This window comes from Mobula birostris, chromosome 8 (assembly GCF_030028105.1).
Source record: "Mobula birostris isolate sMobBir1 chromosome 8, sMobBir1.hap1, whole genome shotgun sequence".
NCBI lineage: Eukaryota > Metazoa > Chordata > Chondrichthyes > Myliobatiformes > Myliobatidae > Mobula > Mobula birostris.
Window position 1 is genome coordinate 103964280 of NC_092377.1, and position 23673 is coordinate 103987952.

Genomic DNA, 23673 nt, shown 5'->3' on the forward strand with positions numbered 1-23673 from the left:
CAGGCAACTGCAGGAAACATAAAGTTGTGGTGGTAGGGGATTTTAATTTTCCATACATTGATTGGGACTCCCATACTGTTAGGGGTCTAGATGGTTTAGAGTTTGTAAAATGTGTTCAGGAAAGTTTTCTAAATCAATATATAGAGGGACCAACTAGAGGGGATGCAATATTGGATCTCCTTTTAGGTAATGAATTAGGGCAAGTGACGGAAGTCTGTGCAGGGGAGCACTTTGGTTCCAGTGATCATAACACCATTAGTTTCAATTTGATCATGGACAAGGATAGATCTGGTCCTAGGGTTGAGGTTCTGAAATGGAAGAAGGCCAAATTTGAAGAAATGAGAAAGGATCTAAAAAGCGTGGATTGGGACAGGTTGTTCTCTGGCAAAGATGTGATTGGTAGGTGGGAAGCCTTCAAAGGGGAAATTTTGAGAGTGCAGAGTTTGTATGTTCCTGTCAGGATTAAAGGCAAATTGAATAGGAATAAGGAACCTTGGTTCTCAAGGGATATTGCAACTCTGATAAAGAAGAAGAGGGAGTTGTATGAAATGTATAGGAAACAGGGGGTAAATCAGGTGCTTGAGGAGTATAAGAAGTGCAAGAAAATACTTAAGAAAGAAATCAGGAGGGCTAAAAGAAGACATGAGGTTGCCTTGGCAGTCAAAGTGAAGGATAATCCAAAGAGCTTTTACAAGTATATTAAGAGCAAAAGGATTGTAAGGGATAAAATTGGTCCTCTTGAAGATCAGAGTGGTCAGCTTTGTGCAGAACCAAGGGAAATGGGGGAGATCTTAAATAGGTTTTTTTGCGTCTGTATTTGCTAAGGAAGCTGGCATGAAATCTATGGAATTGAGGGAATCAAGTAGTGAGACCACGGAAACTGTACAGATTGAAAAGGAGGAGGTGCTTGCTGTCTTGAGGAAAATTAAAGTGGATAAATCCCCGGGACCTGACAGAGCGTTCCCTCGGACCTTGAAGGAGACTAGTGTTGAAATTGCGGGGGCCCTAGCAGAAATATTTAAAATGTCGCTGTCTACGGGTGAAGTGCCGGAGGATTGGAGAGTGGCTCATGTTGTTCTGTTGTTTAAAAAAGGATCGAAAAGTAATCCGGGAAATTATAGGCCGGTGAGTTTAACGTCAGTAGTAGGTAAGTTATTGGAGGGAGTACTAAGAGACAGAATCTACAAGCATTTGGATAGACAGGGACTTATTAGGGAGAGTCAACATGGCTTCATGCGTGGTAGGTCATGTTTGACCAATCTGTTGGAGTTTTTCGAGGAGGTTACCAGGAAAGTGGATGAAGGGAAGGTAGTGGATATTGTCTACATGGACTTCAGTAAGGCCTTTGACAAGGTCCCGCATGGGAGGTTAGTTAGGAAAATTCAGTCGCTAGGTATACATGGAGAGGTGGTAAATTGGATTAGACATTGGCTCGATGGAAGAAGCCAGAGAGTGGTGGTAGAGAATTGCTTCTCTGAGTGGAGGCCTGTGACTAGTGGTGTGCCACAGGGATCAGTGCTGGGTCCATTGTTATTTGTCATCTATATCAATGATCTGGATGATAATGTGGTAAATTGGATCAGCAAGTTTGCTGATGATACAAAGATTGGAGGTGTAGTAGACAGTGAGGAAGGTTTTCAGAGCCTGCTGAGGGACTTGGACCATCTGGAAAAATGGGCTGAAAAATGGCAGATGGAGTTTAATACTGACAAGTGTGAGGTATTGCACGTTGGAAGGACAAACCAACGTAGAACATACAGGGTTAATGATAAGGCACTGAGGAGTGCAGTGGAACAGAGGGATCTGGGAATACAGATACAAAATTCCCTAAAAGTGTCGTCACAGGTAGATAGGGTCGTAAAGAGAGCTTTTGGTACATTGGCCTTTATTAATCAAAGTATTGAGTCTAAGAGCTGGAATGTTATGATGAGGTTGTATAAGGCATTGGTGAGGTCGAATCTGGATTATTGTGTTCAGCTTTGGTCACCAAATTACAGGAAGGATATAAATAAGGTTGAAAGAGTGCAGAGAAGGTTTACAAGGATGTTGCCGGAACTTGAGAAACTCAGTTACAGAGAAAGGTTGCATAGGTTAGGACTTTATTCCCTGGAGCGTAGAAGAATGAGGGGAGATTTGATAGAGCTATATACAATTATGATGGGTATAGATAGAGTGAATGCAAGCAGGCTTTTTCCACTGAGGCAAGGGGAGAAAAAAACCAGAGGACATGGGTTAAGGGTGAGGGGGGAAAAGTTTAAAGGGAACATTAGGGGGGGCTTCTTCACACAGAGAGTGGTGGGAGTATGGAATGAGCTGCCAGACGAGGTGGTAAATGCGGGTTCTTTTTTAACATTTAAGAATAAATTGGACAGATACATGGATGGGAGGTGTACGGAGGGATATGGTCCGTGTGCAGGTCAGTGGGACTAGGCAGAAAATGGTTCGGCACAGCCAAGAAGGGCCAAAGAGCCTGTTTCTGTGCTGTAGTTTCTATGGTTCTATGGTTCTATGGTTTTATGAATGTGTGGCTAAGTAACTGGGGCAGGGGGCAGGGTTTCAAATTCTTGAATCATTGGGATCTATTTTGGGGAAGGTATGACTTGTACAAAAAAGATGGATTACACCTGAACTCAAAAGGTACTAATATCCTAGCGGGATTGTTTAATATAGCTGTTAGGGAGGGTTTTAACTAAGTTGGCAAGGGGAAGGAAACCAAAGTGTTAGGATCGAGGAAGAGGAAAATAGAAATAAGTCAAAAATACTGTGCAGCAAAGATGGTAAGAAGGACAGGCCAGTGAATATACAGGATAATTTGCTGCAAAATAGAAATATAGCACAAGTGGCAACAGGTACCGATCTAAATGTACTGTACTTAAATGCACGCAGCATTAGAAATAAAGTGGATGACCTTGCTGCACAGCTGCAGGTTAAAAGATATGACATTGTGGCCATCACCGAGTCATGGCTAAATGGTGGATGTGATTGGGAGCTGAATATCCCAGGATACACAGTGTATAGGAAAGATAGGAAGGTAGGTAAAGGGGGTGGCGTGGCCCTGATGGTAAGTAACGATATCAAATCAATAGAAAGAAGGGACATAGGATCAGAAGAGGTAGAATCCTTATGGGTAGAATTAAGAAATGGCAAGGGTAAAAAGACACTAATAGCAGTCATATACAGGCCTCCAAACAGCAGCCGGGATGTGGACTACAAGTTGCAGCTGGAAATAGAAAAAGCGTGTCAGAAGGAAAATGTCAAGATAATTATGGGGGATTTTAATATGAAAGTGGATTGGGAAAGTCGGGAAGGTAATGGATCTCAGGAGAGGGAGTTTGTAGAATGCCTACAGGATGGCTTTTTGGAGCAGCTTGTCCAGAAGCCCACCAGGGGACTGGCTGTTTTGGATTGGGTGCTGTGTAATGAACCTGAGGCGATTAGGGAGCTGGAGGTAAAGGAACCTCTTGGAAGTAGTGATCATAATATGATTGATTTCAGTTTCAAATTTGAAAAGGAGAAGCTGGTATCAGGCGTATCAATATTTCAGTGGAACAGGGGAAATTACAGTGGTATGAGAGAGGAACTGGCCCAAGTCAATTGGAAAAGTAAACTAAATGGAGGGACGACAGAGCAGAATTGGATGAAATTCCTACAAGAAATAAGGAAAATGCAGGAAAAATATATTCCAAGAAGAAAGAAAGTCATGAATAGAAAAATGGCACAAATGTGGCTAACGAGAGAGGTTAAGGCTAAAATAAAAGCAAAAGAAACGGCGTACAAGGAAGCAAAAATTAGTGGGAAAGATGAGGACTGGAAGTCCTTTAAAAACTTACAGAAAGAAACTAAGAAAGTCATTAGGAAAGAAAAGATGAATTATGAAAGGAAGTTGGCGATTAACATAAAAAAGGATACTAAGAGTTTTTTTAAATATATGAAGAGTAAAAGAGTGACAAGGGTAGATATGGGACCGATTGAAAATGATGCTGGATTAATTATAATGGATAACAAAGAGATGGCAGAGGAACTGAATGAGTATTTTGCATCAGTCTTCATAGTGGAAGACATGAGCAATATACCTGATAGCCAGAGGTATCAGGGAATAGAATTAGGTACAGTCAAGATAACTAGAGAGAAAGTGCTTGGGAAGCTAAGTGGACTAAGAATAGATAAGTCTCCTGGTCCAGATGAGATGCACCCAAGGGTTCTGAAGGAGGTGGCTTTGGAGATTGAGGAAGCATCGGAAATGATCTTCCAGGAATCAATAGACTCCGGCATGGTTCCAGAGGACTGGAAGGTCGCAAATGTAGTTCCGCTATTTAAGAAAGGAAGGAGGCAGCAAAAAGAAAATTACAGACCTATTAGTCTGACATCGGTGGTTGGAAAGATATTGGAGTCAATCCTCAAGGACGAGGTTATGAAATACCTCGAGGTGCATGACAAGATAGGCCGAAGCCAGCATGGTTTCATGAAGGGAAGATCCTGCCTTACCAACTTATTGGAATTTTTTAAGGTAATCTCGAATAAGATTGACAAGGGAGAGGCTGTGGATGTTGTGTATTTGGACTTTCAAAAGGCCTTCGATAAGGTGCCGCATATGAGGCTGCTTAATAAGATGAGAGCCCATGGAATTACAGGAAAGATATTGAAATGGGTGGAGCATTGGCTGATAGGCAGAAAGCAAAGGGTGGGAATAAAGGGATCCTATTCTGATTGGTTGCCGGTTACCAGTGGTGTTCCGCAGGGGTCGGTGTTGGGGCCGCTTCTTTTTACGATGTATATAGATGATTTGGATTATGGATTAAATGGTTTTGTGGCCAAGTTTTCGGATGACACCAAGATAGGTAGAGGAGCAGGAAATGTTAAAGAAACGGAAAGGTTGCAGAGAGTTTAGGAGAGTGGGCAAAGAAATGGCAGATGAGATACAACGTTGACAAATGTACGGTTGAACATTTCCAAAGAAGAAATAATCAGGCAGATTATTATTTAGATGGTGAGAAAATTCAAAAATCGGAAGTGCAAAGGGACTTGGGGGTCCTCGTGCAGGATACCCTAAAGGTTAACCACCAAGTTGGATTGGTGGTAAGGAAAGCGAATGCTATGTTGGCATTCATTTCAAGAGGAATAGTGTATAAGAGTAAGGAGGTGTTGATGAGGCTCTATGGGGCATTAGTGAGACCTCATTTGGAATACTGTGTGCAGTTTTGGGCCCCCTATCTTAGAAAGGATATACTGATGTTGGAGAGAGTTCAGAGAAGATTTACGAGGATGATTCCTGGAATGCAGGGGCGAACATATGAGGAGTGTCTGTCGGCTCTTGGATTGTATTCATTAGAGTCTAGAAGAATGAGAGGGGATCTCATAGAAACGTTTCAAATGTTGAAAGGGTTGGACAGAGTAGATGTGGAAAGGTTGTTTCCCTTGGTGGGTGAGTCCAGGACAAGAGGCCATAGTCTTAGAATTAGAGGGTACCCAGTTAAAACAGAGATGAGGAGAAAATTTTTTAGCCAGATGGTCGTGGATTTGTGGAATTCGTTGCCACATGTGGCTGTGGAGGCCCAATCATTGAGGGTGTTTAAGGAGGAGATTGACCGGTATCAAGGGATATGGGGAAAAAGCCGGAAATTGGAACTAGATGGGTGAATAGTTTAGCTCATGGGGGAGCTGCGGAGCAGACTCGATGGGCCGAATGGCCTACTTCTGCTCCTTTGTCTTGTGATCTTGTGATATCTGTAAAATTCTCGAGGAACTCAGTGAGTCAGGGAGTAACAATGGATAAGAATAAACTGTCGACGTTTTGGGCCAAGACATCTCCCCATGCCGAGAGAGTTTATTCTTCTGCTTAGATACTGCCTGCGCAGCTAAGTCCTGCTGCACTTGGTGTATTGTTCCATATTTCCAGTATCTGTTGGGCTTTAGTGTATATCTGCATTTGGAATTGGATTGCACTTTGACACACGGAATACCTGTTGCTATTGAATATATTGTTTGTAGGAGTGTGCTGTGTTAAAGCAGCTGCTGATTCCGCTACCCTTACAGAATGTGTGACTTTTAGCGAGAGATCCCCGCACTTAGGAATTCGCCTGCAGTGCCCAGGTGATCAAATGCGCAGGCGCAATGGTACCAGATGATCCCCGGATATCGCGCATGCGCTCAGCGGACAAAGGGCTCTGGGGACTCGGCCGCAGGTAGGATCGGGGTTCCGGGCGGGAGTTTCACCGTCACCGGCGTCCGCGCCCCGACTGAGGGACAATTGCTCTGAGCTCCGAATACACCGTGGTCCCGCACTCCGGGATAGTCCCGATCTTTCCCATCTCTCTCAGACCCGGGCCCGGGGAGATCTCTGCTGAGGGACTGAGAGCGGACGGGTCTCTCAGACACTGCCGAGCTCCAGCCATCCAAATCCAGGGATTAGGAACTCTGTGGGGGAAAAAAAACACAGAATCCTTCTATACGCTTTAGTTCTTGAGAAAATCGCCTTTGTTTTACCGTCCACGAACAAGAGAACATCTGCAGATGCTGGGAATCCAAGCAGCACACAGAAAATGCTGGGGGAATTCAGCAACCCAGGCAGCATCAATGGTAAAGAGTACAGTCGACGTTTCGGGCCGAGACCTTTCATCAGCACTCTTCATGATGAAAGGTTTCGGCCTGAAAAGTCGACCATACTCTTCCAAAGATACAGCCTGGCTGCTGAGTTCTTCTAGCATTTTGTGTGTGCTTATCTAGCACTTTCCCATCACTGAAGTGCCACACTCCAATGAGAAAGACTACTGCCCTCTCTTTCATATTCATTGGTATTGCATTGCTGAATTCACCATTATCAATCACTCTGTGTGGGTGGGGAGGTGTGGGGAGAGGTCACAACTCTTTGTAGCACTTTGGGACGTGCCCAGAACATGAAATAATAATTAATCCTTTTTAAAAAACTGTTGTATAGTCTGCACGGAAAATTTGTACACAGCCTGAAAACTGTGCATCACTTAAAATTAATATTATATAGCAGCAAAGCCTTTCTGTGTGAGAGCATGTCAGTTACTGTCTGGTCCCACAGCTTAGAGGGAGCTGTGAATAATACTAATAGAGAAAATCAAACTGAGCCAAGTCACAGATTGAAAATGGGTAGAAATGTCCCATTCTTATACAGACAGGAAGGCTGTCAGAGAACTTAATGGTCAGTCCCAATGCCCAGTTAGAAGATGACTTTTTTTCCCAATTTAGGTTGAGCTTTGCTGTTGTGATGTCAGAGCTCAGCACAAAGACTAAAATTATCTCAATTGAAATGTTGTCCTTCACCCTTTGATGTCTTTCGTAAATCTTTTTACAGGTTGGAACCAGCAAAGAATTTGTGAACAGGAATCCCAAAAATAACAACACGTCACTGTTGCTGTCTCTGTCTAGATATTTCCTTGGTAACACCAATAAGTATAAGAAGTATCTCATCCCAGCTGGTAATGTCCTTTGTGTCTGAGATGACTTCAGCTGCATTGATTGTGCAAGGGATTCTCTCTGTCTGACTTCGGACTTGATACATTGCCAGAGAATTCAAAGAGAACTGCGGGAAAGAATTCACACACTCATCCCACCTGCAGAGATATCAGTGAGTTCACACTGGGGAGAGGCCATTCACCTGCTCAGACTGTGGGGAGGGATTCACTCAGTATGACCTTGTGATATTGTAGTCACATCAATGAGTTCACACTTGGGAGATGCTGCACACCTGTTCAGATTGCGGGAAGGGATTCTCTCAGTCATCTCAACTGAAGGTACATCAGCAAGTTCACACAGGAGAGAAGCCATTCTCCTGCTCAGACTGTGGGAAGGGATTCACTCAGTCTGCTGACCTGCTGGCACATCGGTCAGTTCACACAGGGGAGAGACCATTCACCTGCTTAAACTGTGGGAAGGGATTCACTCACTCATCCAATCTCAAGAGACATCAGCGAATTCACACAGGGGAGAGGCCGTTCACCTGCTCTGTGTGTGGGAAGGGATTCACTCAGTCATCCAGCCTACAGACACACCAGCGAGTTCACACTGGGGAGAGGCCATTCACCTGCTCAGACTGTGGGAAGGGATTCTCTCAGTCATCTGACCTGAAGGTACATCAGCGAGTTCACACTGGTGAGAGGCCATTCACCTGTTCTGTGTGTGGGAAGGGATTTACTCGTTCGTCCCACCTACAGATACATCAGTCAGGTCACACTAGGGAGAGGCCGTTCACCTGCTCATACTGTGGGAAAGGATTCTCTCAGTCATCTGACCTGAAGGTACATCAGCGAGTTCACACTGGGGAGAAGCCATTCACTTGTTCAGACTGTGGGAAGAGATTCAGTCGGTCATCCCACCTGCAGATACACCAGTCTGTTCACACTGGGGAGAGGCCATTCACCTGTTCAGACTGTGGGAAGGGATTCACTCAATCATCACACCTATTGGCACACCAGTCAGTTCACACTGGGGAGAGGCCATTCACCTGCTCAGACTGTGGGAAGGGATTCAGTCGGTTATCCCACCTGCAGATACACCAGTCAGTTCACACTGGGGAGAGGCCGTTCATCTGCTTAGACTGTGGGAAGGGATTCACTCAGTCATCACACCTGCTGGCACACCAGTCAGTTCACACTGGGGAGAGGCCATTCACCTGCTCAGTCTGTGGGAAGGGATTCACTCAATCATCACATCTACTGGCGCACCAGTCAGTTCACACTGGAGAGAGGCCATTCACTTGCCCAAACTGTGGGAAGGGATTCACTCGGTCATCCAGTCTCAAGACACACCAGTCAATCCACACTGGGGAGAGGCCTTTTACCTGTTCTGTGTGTGGGAAAGGATTTGCTCGGTCATCTCAACTGGACACACATCAGCGAGTTCACTCGAGGGAGAGGCCATTCAGCTGCTTAGACTGTGGGAAGGGATTCGCTCAGTCATCTGACCTGAAGGTACATCAGCGAGTTCACACTGGGGAGAGGCCATTCATGTGTTCAGACTGTGGGAAGGAATTCGCTCAGTCATCTCAACTGAAGGTCCATCAGCGAGTTCACACTGGGGAGAAGCCATTCACCTGCTTCGATTGCGGGAAGGGATTCACTCAGTTATCTCAACTGAAGGTACATCAGCGAGTTCACACTGGCGATAAAGTTTAGTTGAGCTGCATGCTCGATATTTAACTGTCACAGTTGCTGAATCCAGATGCAAGTTCTAAAGTGACTTACTCATTTATTTTTTTGAGATACAGTGAGGAACATGCCTTTCCGGCCCTTCGAGCCACACTGTTGAGCAATCCCCTGATTTAACTCTAGCCTAATCATGGGACAATTTACAACGACCCATTAACCTACCAACCGTTACATCTTTGAACTGTGGGAGGAAACCAGAGCACCTGTAGGAAATCCAGGTGGCTGACAGCGAGAATGTACAAAACTCCTTACTGTCAGTGGTGGGAATTGAACCCAGGTCGCCTGCACTGTAAAGTGTTGTGCTAACCACTATGCTACCATGCTGAATTCTGCAATTATCGCTGCTGTTCATCACACCCTGGTCATTGGGCATGGGAGGAGTTTCTGCTGCTGATATTCATATTAATGGGACCGGAGCTTAATATTCTGGATTTGTGACAAATAAATCAGTTCTATTTTAAACTCTCTTGGGTATTGAGTGAATCTACAACACATCCACTGTACAGAAGGGAGTCAACTCAGCCCAGCTGGCCCTTGCTGGTGTTTCTAAACTATGACAGACTTTTAAAATCCATCCCTGCTGTTCACCTCTCACTCTCCCTATGATGATGGGTTCAAAACAGGCACTATTCTGTGGTGAAGAGTTCTCCCTTGAATTACCTTTATGACTGCAGACTGAAGAAAAAGATGAGCTGACTGCAGTTATGTCTGACATGTTCTCGTACATAAAATCTCCGGGCCAAGTAAGAATGACATTGATATTTAACCTCCGTATTCCCTGCCCATTTGAACATTTTGTGTAATTTTCACTGTTTCTATAAATGGCTGGTTATTATGGATTGTCCTATCTGTAATAATGGATCAGTCATAACATAATTTGTAGACTTCTGACTCTAAAACTGGATCAGGTTTGTATTTATAGTAAGGTATGAAGTCTTTTATGAGTTTTGTATTTTGGTGAATGATATTTGCCACTTGATTGTGCTTGTGTCAGAAATCAGATTGAGTGAAATTGCTGCAGGATCCTGTAATGTGTTAGATTTTTTTCTGGTTTCTCTTTGTTGGTCTTTAATTATGTATTTCTGATAATATTTTTATGTTAACTACCTGTTCCTGTATCTCCACAAGGAACTCCTCTGGTTCTGGGAAGAGGTCTTCCACTTTGAGCCAGACATTCGACACTTCCTTGTTAACCTCTGGTCTGCTCAGATCGTGGGGATGTCTTCCACAGAGGATCATGGCCTTCCATTGATTAACTTTTTCTTCTATAGTGATAATTTATTCAAAGTTCAAAGTTCTGTTAACACGGGTCACCTCATAGAAACAATAACCATTTGTGCGTGGAGAGAATCTATTTACTGATAAGTAGGTTTATTGGCTCAGCTAACATGTGAATCGTCAAATAGAAAAGGTAATACCCGGGAAAGGCTTTCCTCTTTGGCCAAGCTTTCCTCTTTGTCCCAATCCAGTCTTCACATGTCCTACTTGGGGTTGCTCATAAACATACCTATGATGGTTATTAACCAGAGTTATTGCTGTCTCGCATTCAAAGCCGCTCATTTTTATGCACTTACCTTACCAGTTCTAATTTTGCAATTCCAATCTTGTTGGCTTTAGAGAATCTTACTGGCTTGTGTCATCTTCTTATTGGCTCCGATCCAAGCCAGCATGCAGCTTTTGCCCACTTCTGCAAGTGAAAAGTGGTAACTTTTGTCTCTTTGCCCTCATACAGTTACCAAACTAGTAACCAGCTTGAATCACTCAGTACTGACACAGACCTCTCCCCCCATTCATACTCCTGAGAGCCAGTTTGTTCGAGGTGTTCTTTGAGGGGCATTCGGAGTGTGGCGGGTGCTTTCATGCAGACCATGGGTCCATTGCATGAGTAAAGAGATACATTCCTGACTACTACGGTATGAGCTCCAATGTTATGTGCACATCGGACTGGGCCCTTTTATTTTTATTTTCCTGTAGCTGTTTGTTAAAGTTGAAAATTTGGTAAATATACTTTATTTATAATTTTATGCTGGTGTACGATCAGTCATTTCTGGGCTACTGATAACTGTGTATGGGCAGTATTTACGCAGCATTTGCTGTTTAAATTGAGGCCCCTTTAATTGGAACATCCTGATGTTTCTGTTTGGTTGAACCCCAAATCATACAGACCCCAGATGTGTGTTTATGAAAGGTGGCTTTCTCAATGCTGAGTCGCGTGGCAGTTAGCAGTCAGCTAACGAGCCAGATCTGTACGTGAGCCCCAGTGAGAGGATTACATAACACTAATCCTACCCCCTTTGTGTTATGCTGGGTCTCACTACATTTGAGCTCTGGTGTAGTTTCAGCTACTTGAGGTTGTGGTCAGTTTTCTAGTAGTTTTGGAAACTCTGAAAGGGCCAAGGCTCTGACAGAAACTCTTCCCCTTGTCTCTTAGTTCCCTTTCCATTCTCCTCTCCCGATGTACTAGATCCTCCTGTGCACAGTTTATAATCATGGAAACAACCTTTGAGAAATGTGCAGTGTGGTCAACCCAATTTTTTTTGACACTGATCAACAGAAAAAGACTCTCTTGACTCAAAGTGAAAACAGATCTCTGCAAAGTGATCTAAATCAATTACAAATACTGTATAAAACACAAAATAGTTGATTGCATGAGTATTCACCCTCTTTAATATGACACACCTATTCATCACTGGTGCAGCCAATTGGTTTTAGAAGTCACATAATTAGTTAAATGGAGATCTGTTCTTGGAGACCTGTGTGCAGTCAGGGTGTTTCAATTGATTGTAGTAAAAATACACCTGTATCTGACAGGTCTAACTGCTGGTGAGTCAGTATCCTGGCAAAAACTACACCATGAAGACAAAAGAACACCCCAAACAACTCCACGGTTATTGAAAAACACATGTTGGGAGATGGATAAATAACATTTTTAAGCCATGGAATATCCCTTGGAGTACAATAAAGGCAGTCATCAAGGAATGGAAAGAATATGGCACAGCTGTAAATCTGCCTAGAGCAGGCCATCCTCAAAAACTGAGTGACCATGCAAGAAGGGGTCTTGTGAGGGAGGCTACCAAGAGACCTATGACAACTCTAGAGGAGTTACAAGCTTGAGTAGCTGAGATGGGAGAGACTGCACATACAACAACTGTTACCCATTTGCTTCACCTGTTGTGGCTTCATGAGACAGTGGCAAAGAGAAAGCCACTTCTGATAAAAAAAAAACTCACATGAAATCTCAGCTAGAGTTTGCCAGAAGGCATGTGGGAGACTGAGGTCAGCTGGAAGAAGGTTCTATGGTCTGAAACTAAAATTGAGTTTTCTGGCCATTAGACTAAATGCTATGTTTGTTGTAAGCCAAACACTGCACATCATAATCAAAAACACATCATTTCTACTGTGAAGCTTGGTGGTAGCTTCATCATGCTGTGAGGGTGCTTCACTGCAACAGGCCCTGGAAGGCTTGTGAAGGTAGATGGTAAAATGAATTCAGCAAAGAACAGGGAAATCCCGGAGGAAAACCTGATGCAGTCTGCAAGAGAACTGTGACTTGGGAGATTTGTTTTCCAGCAAGACAATGACCCCAAACATAAAGCCAAGTAGGCTTTATTCTATTGCTTTTTCTTTCTTTGATAGACTGCTACGTAGTTGTCCTTCACTGTCTTTACCAACTGTTGTACTTAGTTTTCTGACACAATCCCATCTATTATGGGTTCTGACAAATCTGATCCTAACACCTCCTCCACTTATATCTCTTTCAGTCATGAGTTTATTAGGTGTGTAACCTGTTGGTGATGCACTGTATTCCTTAAGGCAAAACTACCTGCCACATTGTTACATGTTATTGCTCCACTTTGGCGATTTTCTTTGTGTTTGATTTATCCTTTCCACAATTCCATTAGATTGTGCTGTATAGGGCATATGAATTCTGCTTGATCTCAGAAAGTGGCAAGACATCTTGCATTGTCTGGGCTGTAAACTGTGTGCCTTGCTTGAATTCTATACTCTGAGGTAATTCCCAGAGAATAAACACCCTTTCCAATAAGAGTTTTGCAGTGGCTTTGGCCGTGTTTGTCTTAGTCAGCAAACCTTTACCCCACCTAGTGAAAGTATCTATCAGTACAAGAGTATATGTGTACCCTCCTGGAGCGGGTGGTAAGGATCCAACATAACCTATCTGCAAATTACACTGGTCTGGTGTGACAGAGGGCTCATTTCTATCAGGATTATATTGTGCACAAATCAAGCAATTCATGACACAGCGCTCCACGTCATCCTTCATTTGAAGCCACCAGCGCACCTCCTTTATTTTTTCCATGGTACTTTCAGCTTCCTGATGTCTCCATAGATTATAGTACCAGTTGATCATCTGGTTTTGTCCTCCCTCTGGAACCACAAACTTTCCTTCACAAAGGGATACTCCATCCTTATCATACACTTCCTTGTTCTCTTAGTATATTTCTGACTCTGCTCCTTTTTTCATTTTTAAATATTCTTTCTATTTCTTCTGCTCCTCTATTAAATTCATAACCTTGACCTATTGCTCCTTCTGCCATTCCCAACTCCCCAGTCTGGAGCTGCTATTCCTGCTCACTTGAAGTAATTTGCTTCACTAATTCATCAGCCTTTCTGTTCCCCTCAGGATTACTTAGAGTGGGCTTTCACCATTTTGACTCCATATTCTTTACTATTTGTGTCTTTATACTGCAATAGAGCAGCAGATGGAGGGGCTTCCTGTCAGCTGAATAAAACAACCCTCTTGCTTCCCACAGAGGCAAATGTGCTGTAAGGCTGTTCCAAGTGTACATACTGTCAGAGTGTATGACTGACCAGAGCGGAAAACAATCTGGGTGGTTAACCACATATGCTACAGCTGCCAGTTCTACCTGTGCCTTCATGGTGCTGGGTAACTTGAAAGCTATACTATACATTTTCTGGCCATGTTTATCCTCTACATAGATCCCACACCCAGTTCTCTCACCATCCTGTTCTGATGAGGAGCCATCTGCAAAAATTTAAGTAGGATTTTTCCTTTTCCTTTGTGTATTTGATCTTTGGCATTACTGTATCTGATTTGCTTCTACCCTCCTCCTTTATCTTTTAGTATAAATGGTTCATTGGTATCATTTACTATCATAACTTTACATTCCTGTTCATAAGATATAGGAGCAGAATTACATCATTTGGCCTATCAGCTCTGCTCCTCAGTTTCATCATAGCTGATCTATTTCTCTCTCAGTCCTAATCTCCTGCCTACTCCCAGTATCACTTCATGCCATGACTTAATCAAAAGTCTGTTAACCTCTGCCTTAAATATACCCCATGAGTTGGCCTCCATAGCCGCCTGTGGCAATGAATTCCACTGATCTATCATTCTCTGGTTAAAGAAATGCCTCTTCATCTCAGTTCTAAATGGTCATTCCTCTATTCTGAATCTGTGTACTCTGGTCTTAGACCTCACCACCCCCTCCCCATCACAGGAAACATCCTCTCCACATCTATATCGAGGCCATTCAACATTTGATAGGCATCAGTGAATTCCTCCCCACCCCCCATTCTTCTGAATTCAGTAAGTACTGGCCCAGCATCATCAAGCACTCCTCAAATGATAAGTCTTTCAATTGTGGAATTGTTTTTGTAAACCTCCTTTGAACCCTATCCAATATCATCACATCTTTTCTTAGATAACTGCTCACAATACTCCAGGCGAGGCCTGTCCAACACCTTATTAAGCTTTAACGTTACATTTTTGCTTTAATATTCTATTCTTCTTGAAATGAATGCTAACTTGCATTTGCCTTCCTCACCACATAATCTATAAATTAACTTTTATGGTATCCTGCATGAGGACTCCCAAGTCTCTTTGATGTTAGATTTTTGAGTTTTCTTTCCAGTTAGAAAATAGTCTTATCTTCTATTTCTTTTCCCGAAGTGCATGACCATAAACCTCCTGATGTATTTAATCTGCCATGTCTTTGCCCATTCTCCTAATCTGTTTCAGTTCTTCTGTAGCCTATCTGCTTTCTCAACACCACCTGTTCCTCTAACTATCTTCATAACATTTACAAAGTTGGCCACAATGCCATCAATTCCTTCATCCAAACCATTGATGTATATTGTCAAAGGAAGTGGGCCCAACACAGACCACTGTAGAACATCATTTGTCACCGGCATCAACAAGAGAAGGCTCCCTTTATTCACACTCTTTTTCTCCTACTAATCAGCCAATTCTCAATCCGTGTTAATATCTTTCCTGTAATACCATGAGCTCTTGTTAAGCAGGCTTATGTGTGGCACCCTGTCAAAGGCCTTCTGAAAATCCAAATACACAACATCCACAATTGCCCTTTGTCTATCCTGCTTGTTATTTCATCAAATAATTCCAATGGATTTGTCAGGCAAGATCTTTCCTTAACGAAACCATGCTGACTTTGGTTAATTTTATCATGTGCCCCTAAGTACCTCGAAACCACATCCTTAACAATCGACTCCACCATCTTCCCAACCTTTGAGGTCAGATTAACTGTCCTATAATTTCCTTTCTTCTGCCCCTCTCCTTTCTTGAAGAGTGGAGTGACATTTGCAATTTCCCAGTCCCCCAAGACCATGCCAGATCATTACTAAAGCCTGCACAATCTCTTCAGCCACCTCTTTCAGAACCTCTCTTGTAGTGTCCCTCAACTTCTGGGTGCATTGTCAGGCCCTGGGGATTTATCCGCCTTAACTTGCCTCAAGGCTGCAAACTCCTCCTCCTTTGAAATCTGTACAGGGTCTATGACCTCACTACTGTATTGCCTCACTTCTGTAGACTCCAAACTGACTGGGGTCTGCAAGTTAGGAAATTGAGTATCCAATTGCATAAGGAGGTATTGAGGTCAAGGTCTTGAAGCACATGGATTAGTTTTGAGGGAATGATATAATTGAATGCTGAGCTGAAATCATCAAAGAGCATCCTGATGTACTGTATGCATCTTCATTGACCAGATGTTCCAGGATTGAGTGAAGTGCCAATGAAATGACATATGCTAAGAAGGTCATTAGGAAGGAAAAGATGAATTATGAAAGGAAGCTGGTGACTAATATCAAATAAGATAATAAAAGCTTTTTTAAGTATATAAAGGGTAAAAGAGAGTTGAGAGTAGATATAGGACCAGTAGAAAATGACGCTGGAGATATCATAATGAGAGACACAGAGATGGCAGAGGAACTGAATATGTATTTTGCATCATTCTCCACTGTGGAAGACATCTGCAGTATACCAGACATTCAAGAGTATCAGGGAAATGAAGTATGTGCAGCGAAAATTACGACTGAGAAGGTGCTCAGAAAGCTCAATGATCTGAGGGCGGATAAATCTCCAGGACCTGATGGAATGCATCCTTGGGTTCTGAAGGAAGTAGCTGGAGAGATTGTGGAGGCATTAACAATGATCTTTCAAGAATCGATTAGATTCTGGCATTGTACCAGATGCTTGGAAAATTGCAAATGTTACTCCGCTATTTAAGAAGGGTGGGAAGCAGCAAAAAGGAAACTGCAGACCTGTTAGCCTGACACCAGTGGTTGGGAAGTTGTTGGAATCGATTGTCAGGGATGAAATTATGGAATACATGACAAGAAAGGCCAAAGCCAGCATGGTTTCCTGAAAGGAAAATTCTGCCTGACTGCAATTTTTTGAGGTAAGTACAAGCAGGGTAGACAAAGGAGATGCAGTAGATGTGGTGTACTTGGATTTTCAGAAGGCTTTTGACAAGGTGCTGTGTGTGAGGCTGCTTAGCAAGATAAGAGCCCACAGAATTACAGGGGAGTTACTAGCATGAGTGGAGCATTGGCTGATCGGCAGAAAACAGAGTGGGAATAAAGGAATCCTATTCTGGCTGGCTGCCGGTTACCAGTGGAATTCCACTGGGGTTGGTGTTGGGACCGCTGCTTTCTACCATGTATGTCAATGATTTGGACTATGGGATTAATGGATTTGTGGCTAAGTTTGCCGATGATATAAAGATAGGTCAAGGAGTGGGTAGTTTTAAGGAAACAGACTGCCTGCAGTGAGACTTGGATCATTTAGGGGAATGGACAAAGAAGTGGCAAATTAAATACTATGTTGGGAAGTGTATGGTCATGTGCTTTGGAGGAAGAAGTAAACGGGCAGACTATTTAGATGGGGGAGAGAGTTCAAAATGCTGAGATGCAAAGGGACTTGGGAGACCTTGTGCAGGGTACCCTAAAGTTTAACCTCCAGGTTGAGTCGGTGGTGAAGAAGGCAAATGCAATATTGGCATTAATTTCTAGACGCACAGAATGTAGGAGCAGAGATTTGATGTTGAGACTCTATAAGGCACTTGTGAGACTACACTTAGAGTAATGGGTGCAGTTTTGGGCTCCTTATTTTAGAAATAATATACTGACATTGGAGAGGGTTCAGAGAAGATTCATGAGAATGACTCCAGGAATGAAAGGGTTACTGTATGAAGAACGTCTGGCAGCTCTTGGGCTGTATTTCCTGGAGTTCAGGAGAATGAGGGGGGGATCTCATAGAAACATTCCAAATGTTAAAAGGCCTGAACAGATTTGATATGGCAAAGTTATTTCTCATGATAGGGGAGTCCAGGACAAGGGGCACGACTTCAGGATTGAGAACTTCCATTTAGAACAGAGATGCGGAGAAATTACTTTAGTCAAAGGGTGGTAAATCTGTGGAATTTGTTGCCACGAGCGGCTGTGGAGGCCAAGTCATTGTCTGCATTTAAAGCAGAGTTCGGTTCTCGATTAGCCAGGGCATCAAAGTGTACGGGGAGAAGGCAAGGGTATGACTGGAAGAATTGGATCAGCCCATAATTGAATGGTAGAGCAGTCTCGATGGGCCGAATGGCCTACTTCTGCTGCTATATCTTATGGTCTTATGATCTTATGCTGTGGGTCTGTTGTGATGGTAGGCAAATTGGAGCAGATCCAAGTGGATGAAAGTGCTACTAGATGATAGCTATTGAGGCAGTTTACCACAATCTTCTTAGGTATAATTGAAACCTGATTGAAGCAGAAATGTACCTCAGCCTGCTGAAGTAAGAGATTAAAGATATTGGTGACACGCCAGCCAGTTGATCACACAGATCTTTAGTTCTTGGTCAGGTACCCCACCTGGGTCGTTGCTTTCCACCTATCCTCCCTCCTGCAGGGTGCTCTCAAGTTGTCCTCAGAGACTGATATGATAGGGTCATCAGAGTGAGTCTGATATTGAGAAGGTTCCATGTTTCGATGGTCAAAGCGAGTATAGAAAGATTTGAGCTGATCTGGGAGTGAAGTTGTGCTGTCACCGATGTCACTTCGTTTTGCATTGTAATGGGAAATAACATTGTAGCCCTGCCACAACTGTCCAACATCCTTCACTGATTCAAGTTTGGTCCGGAAAGCCACTTTGCATCTGAGATGGCTTTACAGATGTCGTACCTGGAACTCTTTGTATCTTACTTGATCGCCAGACTTGAATGCCACTGATCTGGCTCTCAGCAGATTGCAGGTCTCATATTCATCCAGGGTTTCTGGTTGGGGAAGACTCTGAATGATTTTCCAAGGACACACTCATCATGACTATTTTTATAATGTCCATGACAACCATGATGTTTTCATTCATATCGTCTGATGATTTCTTCAACACGGCTCTTGTCCAGCGACTCCCATGGCCTTTCCTCTACCTCTGGTAACCTTCTCTTTGTTGTCCTTATCTCTAGAGCCTTGTTCTTTAACCTCTGCCTGTATGCAGGTAGGAGGAGACAGCCAAGTGATTAAATTTCCCAAAATGCAGTCTGGGCATGAAACAATAGACATTCCTAATCATAGTATAGCAGTGGTCGAGTATGTTGGGACCTGGTGCTGCAGGTTATATGTTGATGATAATTGGGCAGAGCCTTCTTCAAACAAGTCTGATCAAAGTTTCTGATTATTATTTGAAAGGGGTTTGGTCGGCTGTTTCTTGTTTGCTGATGCAGCATTCAATATCTGAGCGTCTACTTTAACGTGAGCCTTTGCTGGTATGCTCAAGAGCATGGAGAACTCTACTGGTATATAGATTGGTTGGCACTTAACTATCAGGTATTCCATGGTGGTGGGGAACAACAATGTGACAAGACAGTTGAGATCTGAGCCTATTACTTCCTCAAAGAATTCCAACACATTTGTCAGGCAAGATTTTCCCTTAAGCAAACCATGCTGATTTCGGCGTGTTTTAGCTGGTGCCTCCAAGTGCCCGGAAAACACATCTTTAATATAGGGCTCTATGATCATCCCAACCACTGAAGTCAGGCTAACTGGCAAGTAATTTCCTTTCTTCCTATTCCTTCCCTTCTTAAAGAGTGGAGTGTATAATGCAATTTGCCAGCCCTCCAGAAGTACTAAAGAATCTAGTGATTCTTGAAAGATCACTACTAATGCCTCCACAATCTCTGCAGCTATCTCCTTCAGAACCCTGGAGCATAATCCATCTAGTCCAAGAGACATCAACGTTCAGACCTTTTCAACATCCCCAGCACCAACTCCATAGTAATAGTAACCATACTCATTTCTACCCCCTGACACTCTCTAACTTCTGGCATACTGCTGGTGTTTTCCACAGTGAACATTGATGCAAGGGGGGAGGAGAAGATGGTGGTGCGACGCAGCGTGGGCAGCTGCTCCGAAATTATATTGTATGTGTTAACTAGGGGCCGTGCACAATCCTGATTTGATGGAGACAGATGTGAGAAGCACGGAGGAACACCTGGAGAAACTTCTGAAATGCCTGCTTAGCTGCCGCTGCTACTGTGCGATTGAGAATCTCCGGAGGGGAAGGCCCCAAATCCTTGGCTTTACCTATTACCTGTTGCCGGGGCCGAGGTCGAAGCACTCAGCAGAGATGGGGCTTGGTGTTGGAGGGCTGGTTGGAGGCTGGAAGTTTTCGGATGGACTCAAGAGTTGGCTGTGGTCGGGTGCTTCCAGGATGCTGCATCGGCAAGTTTGCAGCGCTGGAAGCTCATGGCAGGAAGAGTTTTTTTTCTTCCTTCTACTGTCTGCGTGAGATGATGGGACTTTCGAGAGACTTTGAGACTTTTTTTTACCATGCCCATGGTCTGTTCTTCGTCAAATTACGGTATTGCTTTGCACTGTTGTAACTATATGTTATAATTATGTGGTTTTTGTCAGTTTTAGTCTTGGTCTGTCTTGTGTTTCTGTGATACCATTCTGGAGGAACATTGTATCATTTCTTAATGCATGCATTACTAAATAATAAAAGAGGACTGCGTGTCCTCATAATCATAATCTAATCTAATCTAATCTAAGATACTTATTGAGTTCACCCGCCATTTCCTTGTCCCCCATTACTTCTGCTCCAGTGTCATTTTCCAACCGTCTGATATCCATTCTCTCGCTTTTATTTTTTATAGTATATCTGAAAAATTGTTTGATAACCTCTATAATATTATTGGCCAGCTTCACCTTATATTTCATCTTATTGCTATTGCATTTTTAGTTGTGGCCTGTTGTTTTTTAAAAGTTTCCCAATCCTCTATAACTTCACACTACTTTTTGCTATACTATAAGCCTTCACAATTGCTTTTACATTGGTTTTAATTTCCCTTGTCAGCCAAGGTTACTTCATTCTTCCTTTAGAATACTTTATCTTTTTTGGAATGCGTCTATCTTGCTCTTTACAAATTGCTTGCGAAAATCTCAGGCATTGTTATTCTACCATCATCCCTGCTACTGTGCCCTTCCAAGCAACTTAGGGCAGCTCCTCTCTCTTGCCTCTGTAAATCGATTTACTCCTCTGTAATACTGAAGCATCTGACTTTATCTTCTCCTTCTCAAAGTGCGGAGTGAATTCTGTCATATTATGATCACTGTCCCTAAGGGCTCCTTTACCTTAAATTCCATAATCAAATCTGGTTCATTACACAACAGCCAATCCAGAATTGCCTTTCCTCAAGTGGGTTCAATCACAAGCTGCTTTACAAAGCCATTCCGTAGGAATTGTAGAAACTCCTTCTAAATAGCATCATGATTTTCCCACTCTGTTTCCATATTGAAATCCCTCAATGGCTGTTGCAACATTGCCTTTACATGCCTTTTTAATCTCCATTGTAATTTGTTGCCCACCACCTGGATACTATTAGAAGGCCTGTATTAATTTCCATCAGACTCTTTTACCCTTGCATTTTCTTAGCTCAACCCACAAGGATTCTAAGTCTTTTGATCCTATGTTATCTCTTTATAAGGTGTGATGCCAAACCACGTTATCAGACGATTGATGCTAATGAGAGAGATAAAGGAGGCAATGGAGAAATGTTCAAAATGTTAATGAGAGAGGAGAGAGAGATAACGGAAAAGAAACACAATTCAGAATATTGACAGACTGGTTGCTTTGAACCTGCACTGTTTGAAGTTTGATGGACAGGCAATACCCCAGCAGGGGGATAAAAAGAACAGGTTCGCTAAAGCATGGACACCACGAGATCACGAGATAATGAGACCCTGGAAGAGCAGTGTGCCCCCACAAGTTGGTGGGAGTTTGGAGGTTTGGTTCGCAGAACCGACCATAGACTCACAGGGTGTAAAGGTACGATCGGTGGGAACCTGGTGTGTGTGTCTGCCCTTACCTGGGTACCGGGTTCACCGCGGAAGACCGGTCATATCCGGAACGGAGGGGTCACAGTCAGTGACCACAGTGGGACAGAAGACATAAAAGGTTCCACCCGAAACCAACTGGGAAGAACATCAAAGGTCTGCCTGAATCAAATTTGCATCCCCCCGCCCCAACGGCACAAAAGTGATTACCGTGAACTGTACTAAACTGAACTGAACTCTGCATCACTTAAGACTGATCATTTTACCCCTAGACTGCGATAGAGCCTGGTTTGATTCCTATTACCCTAGTCCTGTGTACATGTGTGTATTATCATTGCTAACCTGTTGCATTTATATCCTTACAATTAGAGTACTGTGTTACTTATTTCTTTAATAAAACTTCATTAGTTCCTAGTAATCCAGACTCCAACGAGTGGTCCATTTCTGCTGGTTTGGCAACCCAGTTACGGGGTACGTGATGTGACGAAAGAGGGTTACAAAAGTACACATAGACTAAGATGTTAACTGCCCTGTGCTAGCACCAGTGGGATCAACAGTTGATCTGCCACCTGTCTTCAGGAGAGAGAGATAAGTAAGACAATGGAGCAGCATTTGGAAATGTTAATGAAGAGACGAGAGAGTTTAACGGAAGGAGACACCGGTCTGAGTATTGTCAAGACCGGCTCCTTTTGAACCCTGAACTGTTTGAAGTGTGATGGACAGGCGATACCCCAGCAGGGGGATAAAAAGGGGCAGGTTCGCTAAGACACCACACACGACACCACGAGGTAACGAGACCCTGGAAGCGGTGCGCCCCCACAAGTTGGTGGAAGTTTTGGAGGTCTGGTCGCGGGACCAGCCATAGACGCACAGGGTGGAAAGATACAGTTGGCGGGAACCTGGTGTGTGTGTCCACCCTTGCCTGGGTGCCGGGTTCACCGCAGAGGAACGATCGTATCTGAAATGGAGGGGTCACAGTCGGTGACCTCAGAAGACATTACAAAGGGCTCGCCCGAAAGCTAACTGCGAGGAATATCAAAGGTCTGTTGAATCCGATTTGAATATCAGCATTCGCTCTCTCTCTCCCCAACGGCACGACGGCGATTACTGCGAACTGAACTAAACTGAACACTGTCACTTGTGATTGAACATTTTACCCCTAGACTGCGATAGAGCTGATTGACCCTATTATCCTAGTTCTGTGTACATGTGTGTTTATTCATTGCTAACCTGTTGCATTTATACCCTTACTATTAGAGTACTGTGTTGCTTATTTCTTTAATAAAACTTTCTTAGTTCCAGTAATCCAGACTCCAACTGAGTGGTCCATTTCTGCTGGTTTGGCAACCCAGTTACGGGGTACATAACAGTAACATAAGTGGGGATCTCATCCGGGATTTTGAACGCCAAATTTGGGACTGGGTAAATTGATTGGGTTAAAATTCCTGAAAGAAAGAAAGGGCAAACAGCAGAAATGGAGATTGAGGAATTTCTAAAGGCGCCAACCTTGGAGGCATTAGAGGATGCCAGGAAGTCAGAATTGGCGACTGTTGCCAAACGATTGAATCTGTTTAAGGGGAAGCTGACAATGAGGAGAGTGGAGATGCACAGAGCTATCATTGAGCATTATGTATCTAAAGGTGTGTTTCCCCAATCGGAGCTGGAGGTGGTATCTATGAGCAAATCTGGTGGAGAGGCGGTGCAGCTGCAGATGGAAAAATTGAGACTCGAGCACGAGTTCCGGGTAAGGCAGCTAAAACAAGAAGAGAAGCAGTTAGAACGACAAGAGAGAGAGAAGCAGAAGGAAAGGGAATTTGAGCTGGAGAAGTTAAGGATGACGCTAGCGCAGGGCCCCATGCCGAACCAAGGTGGAGGGTTCAGGGTGACCCAGGAGGTTAGGCTGGTT

The 23673-nt window shown here is 43.5% G+C and overlaps 1 protein-coding gene across 2 annotated transcripts; it reads left to right on the forward strand.

The window, feature by feature from the left end:
* Positions 1 to 6134: 6134 nt before the first annotated feature.
* Positions 6135 to 21681, forward strand: LOC140201552 (uncharacterized). 2 transcript variants are annotated; one of them, XR_011886898.1, is made up of 3 exons: positions 6135 to 6182; positions 7322 to 9916; positions 21419 to 21681. XR_011886898.1 is itself a non-coding variant. In XM_072265839.1 (2 exons), the coding sequence occupies exon 2, from the start codon at positions 7704 to 7706 to the stop codon at positions 9138 to 9140; it is 1437 nt and encodes a 478-aa protein (XP_072121940.1). In that variant the 5' UTR covers positions 6135 to 6182; positions 7322 to 7703; the 3' UTR covers positions 9141 to 11227. The 2 variants fall into 2 exon arrangements, 1 of the variants encoding a protein (XP_072121940.1); XM_072265839.1 differs by lacking the exon at positions 21419 to 21681 and having other exon boundaries at positions 7322 to 11227.
* Positions 21682 to 23673: the final 1992 nt, after the last annotated feature.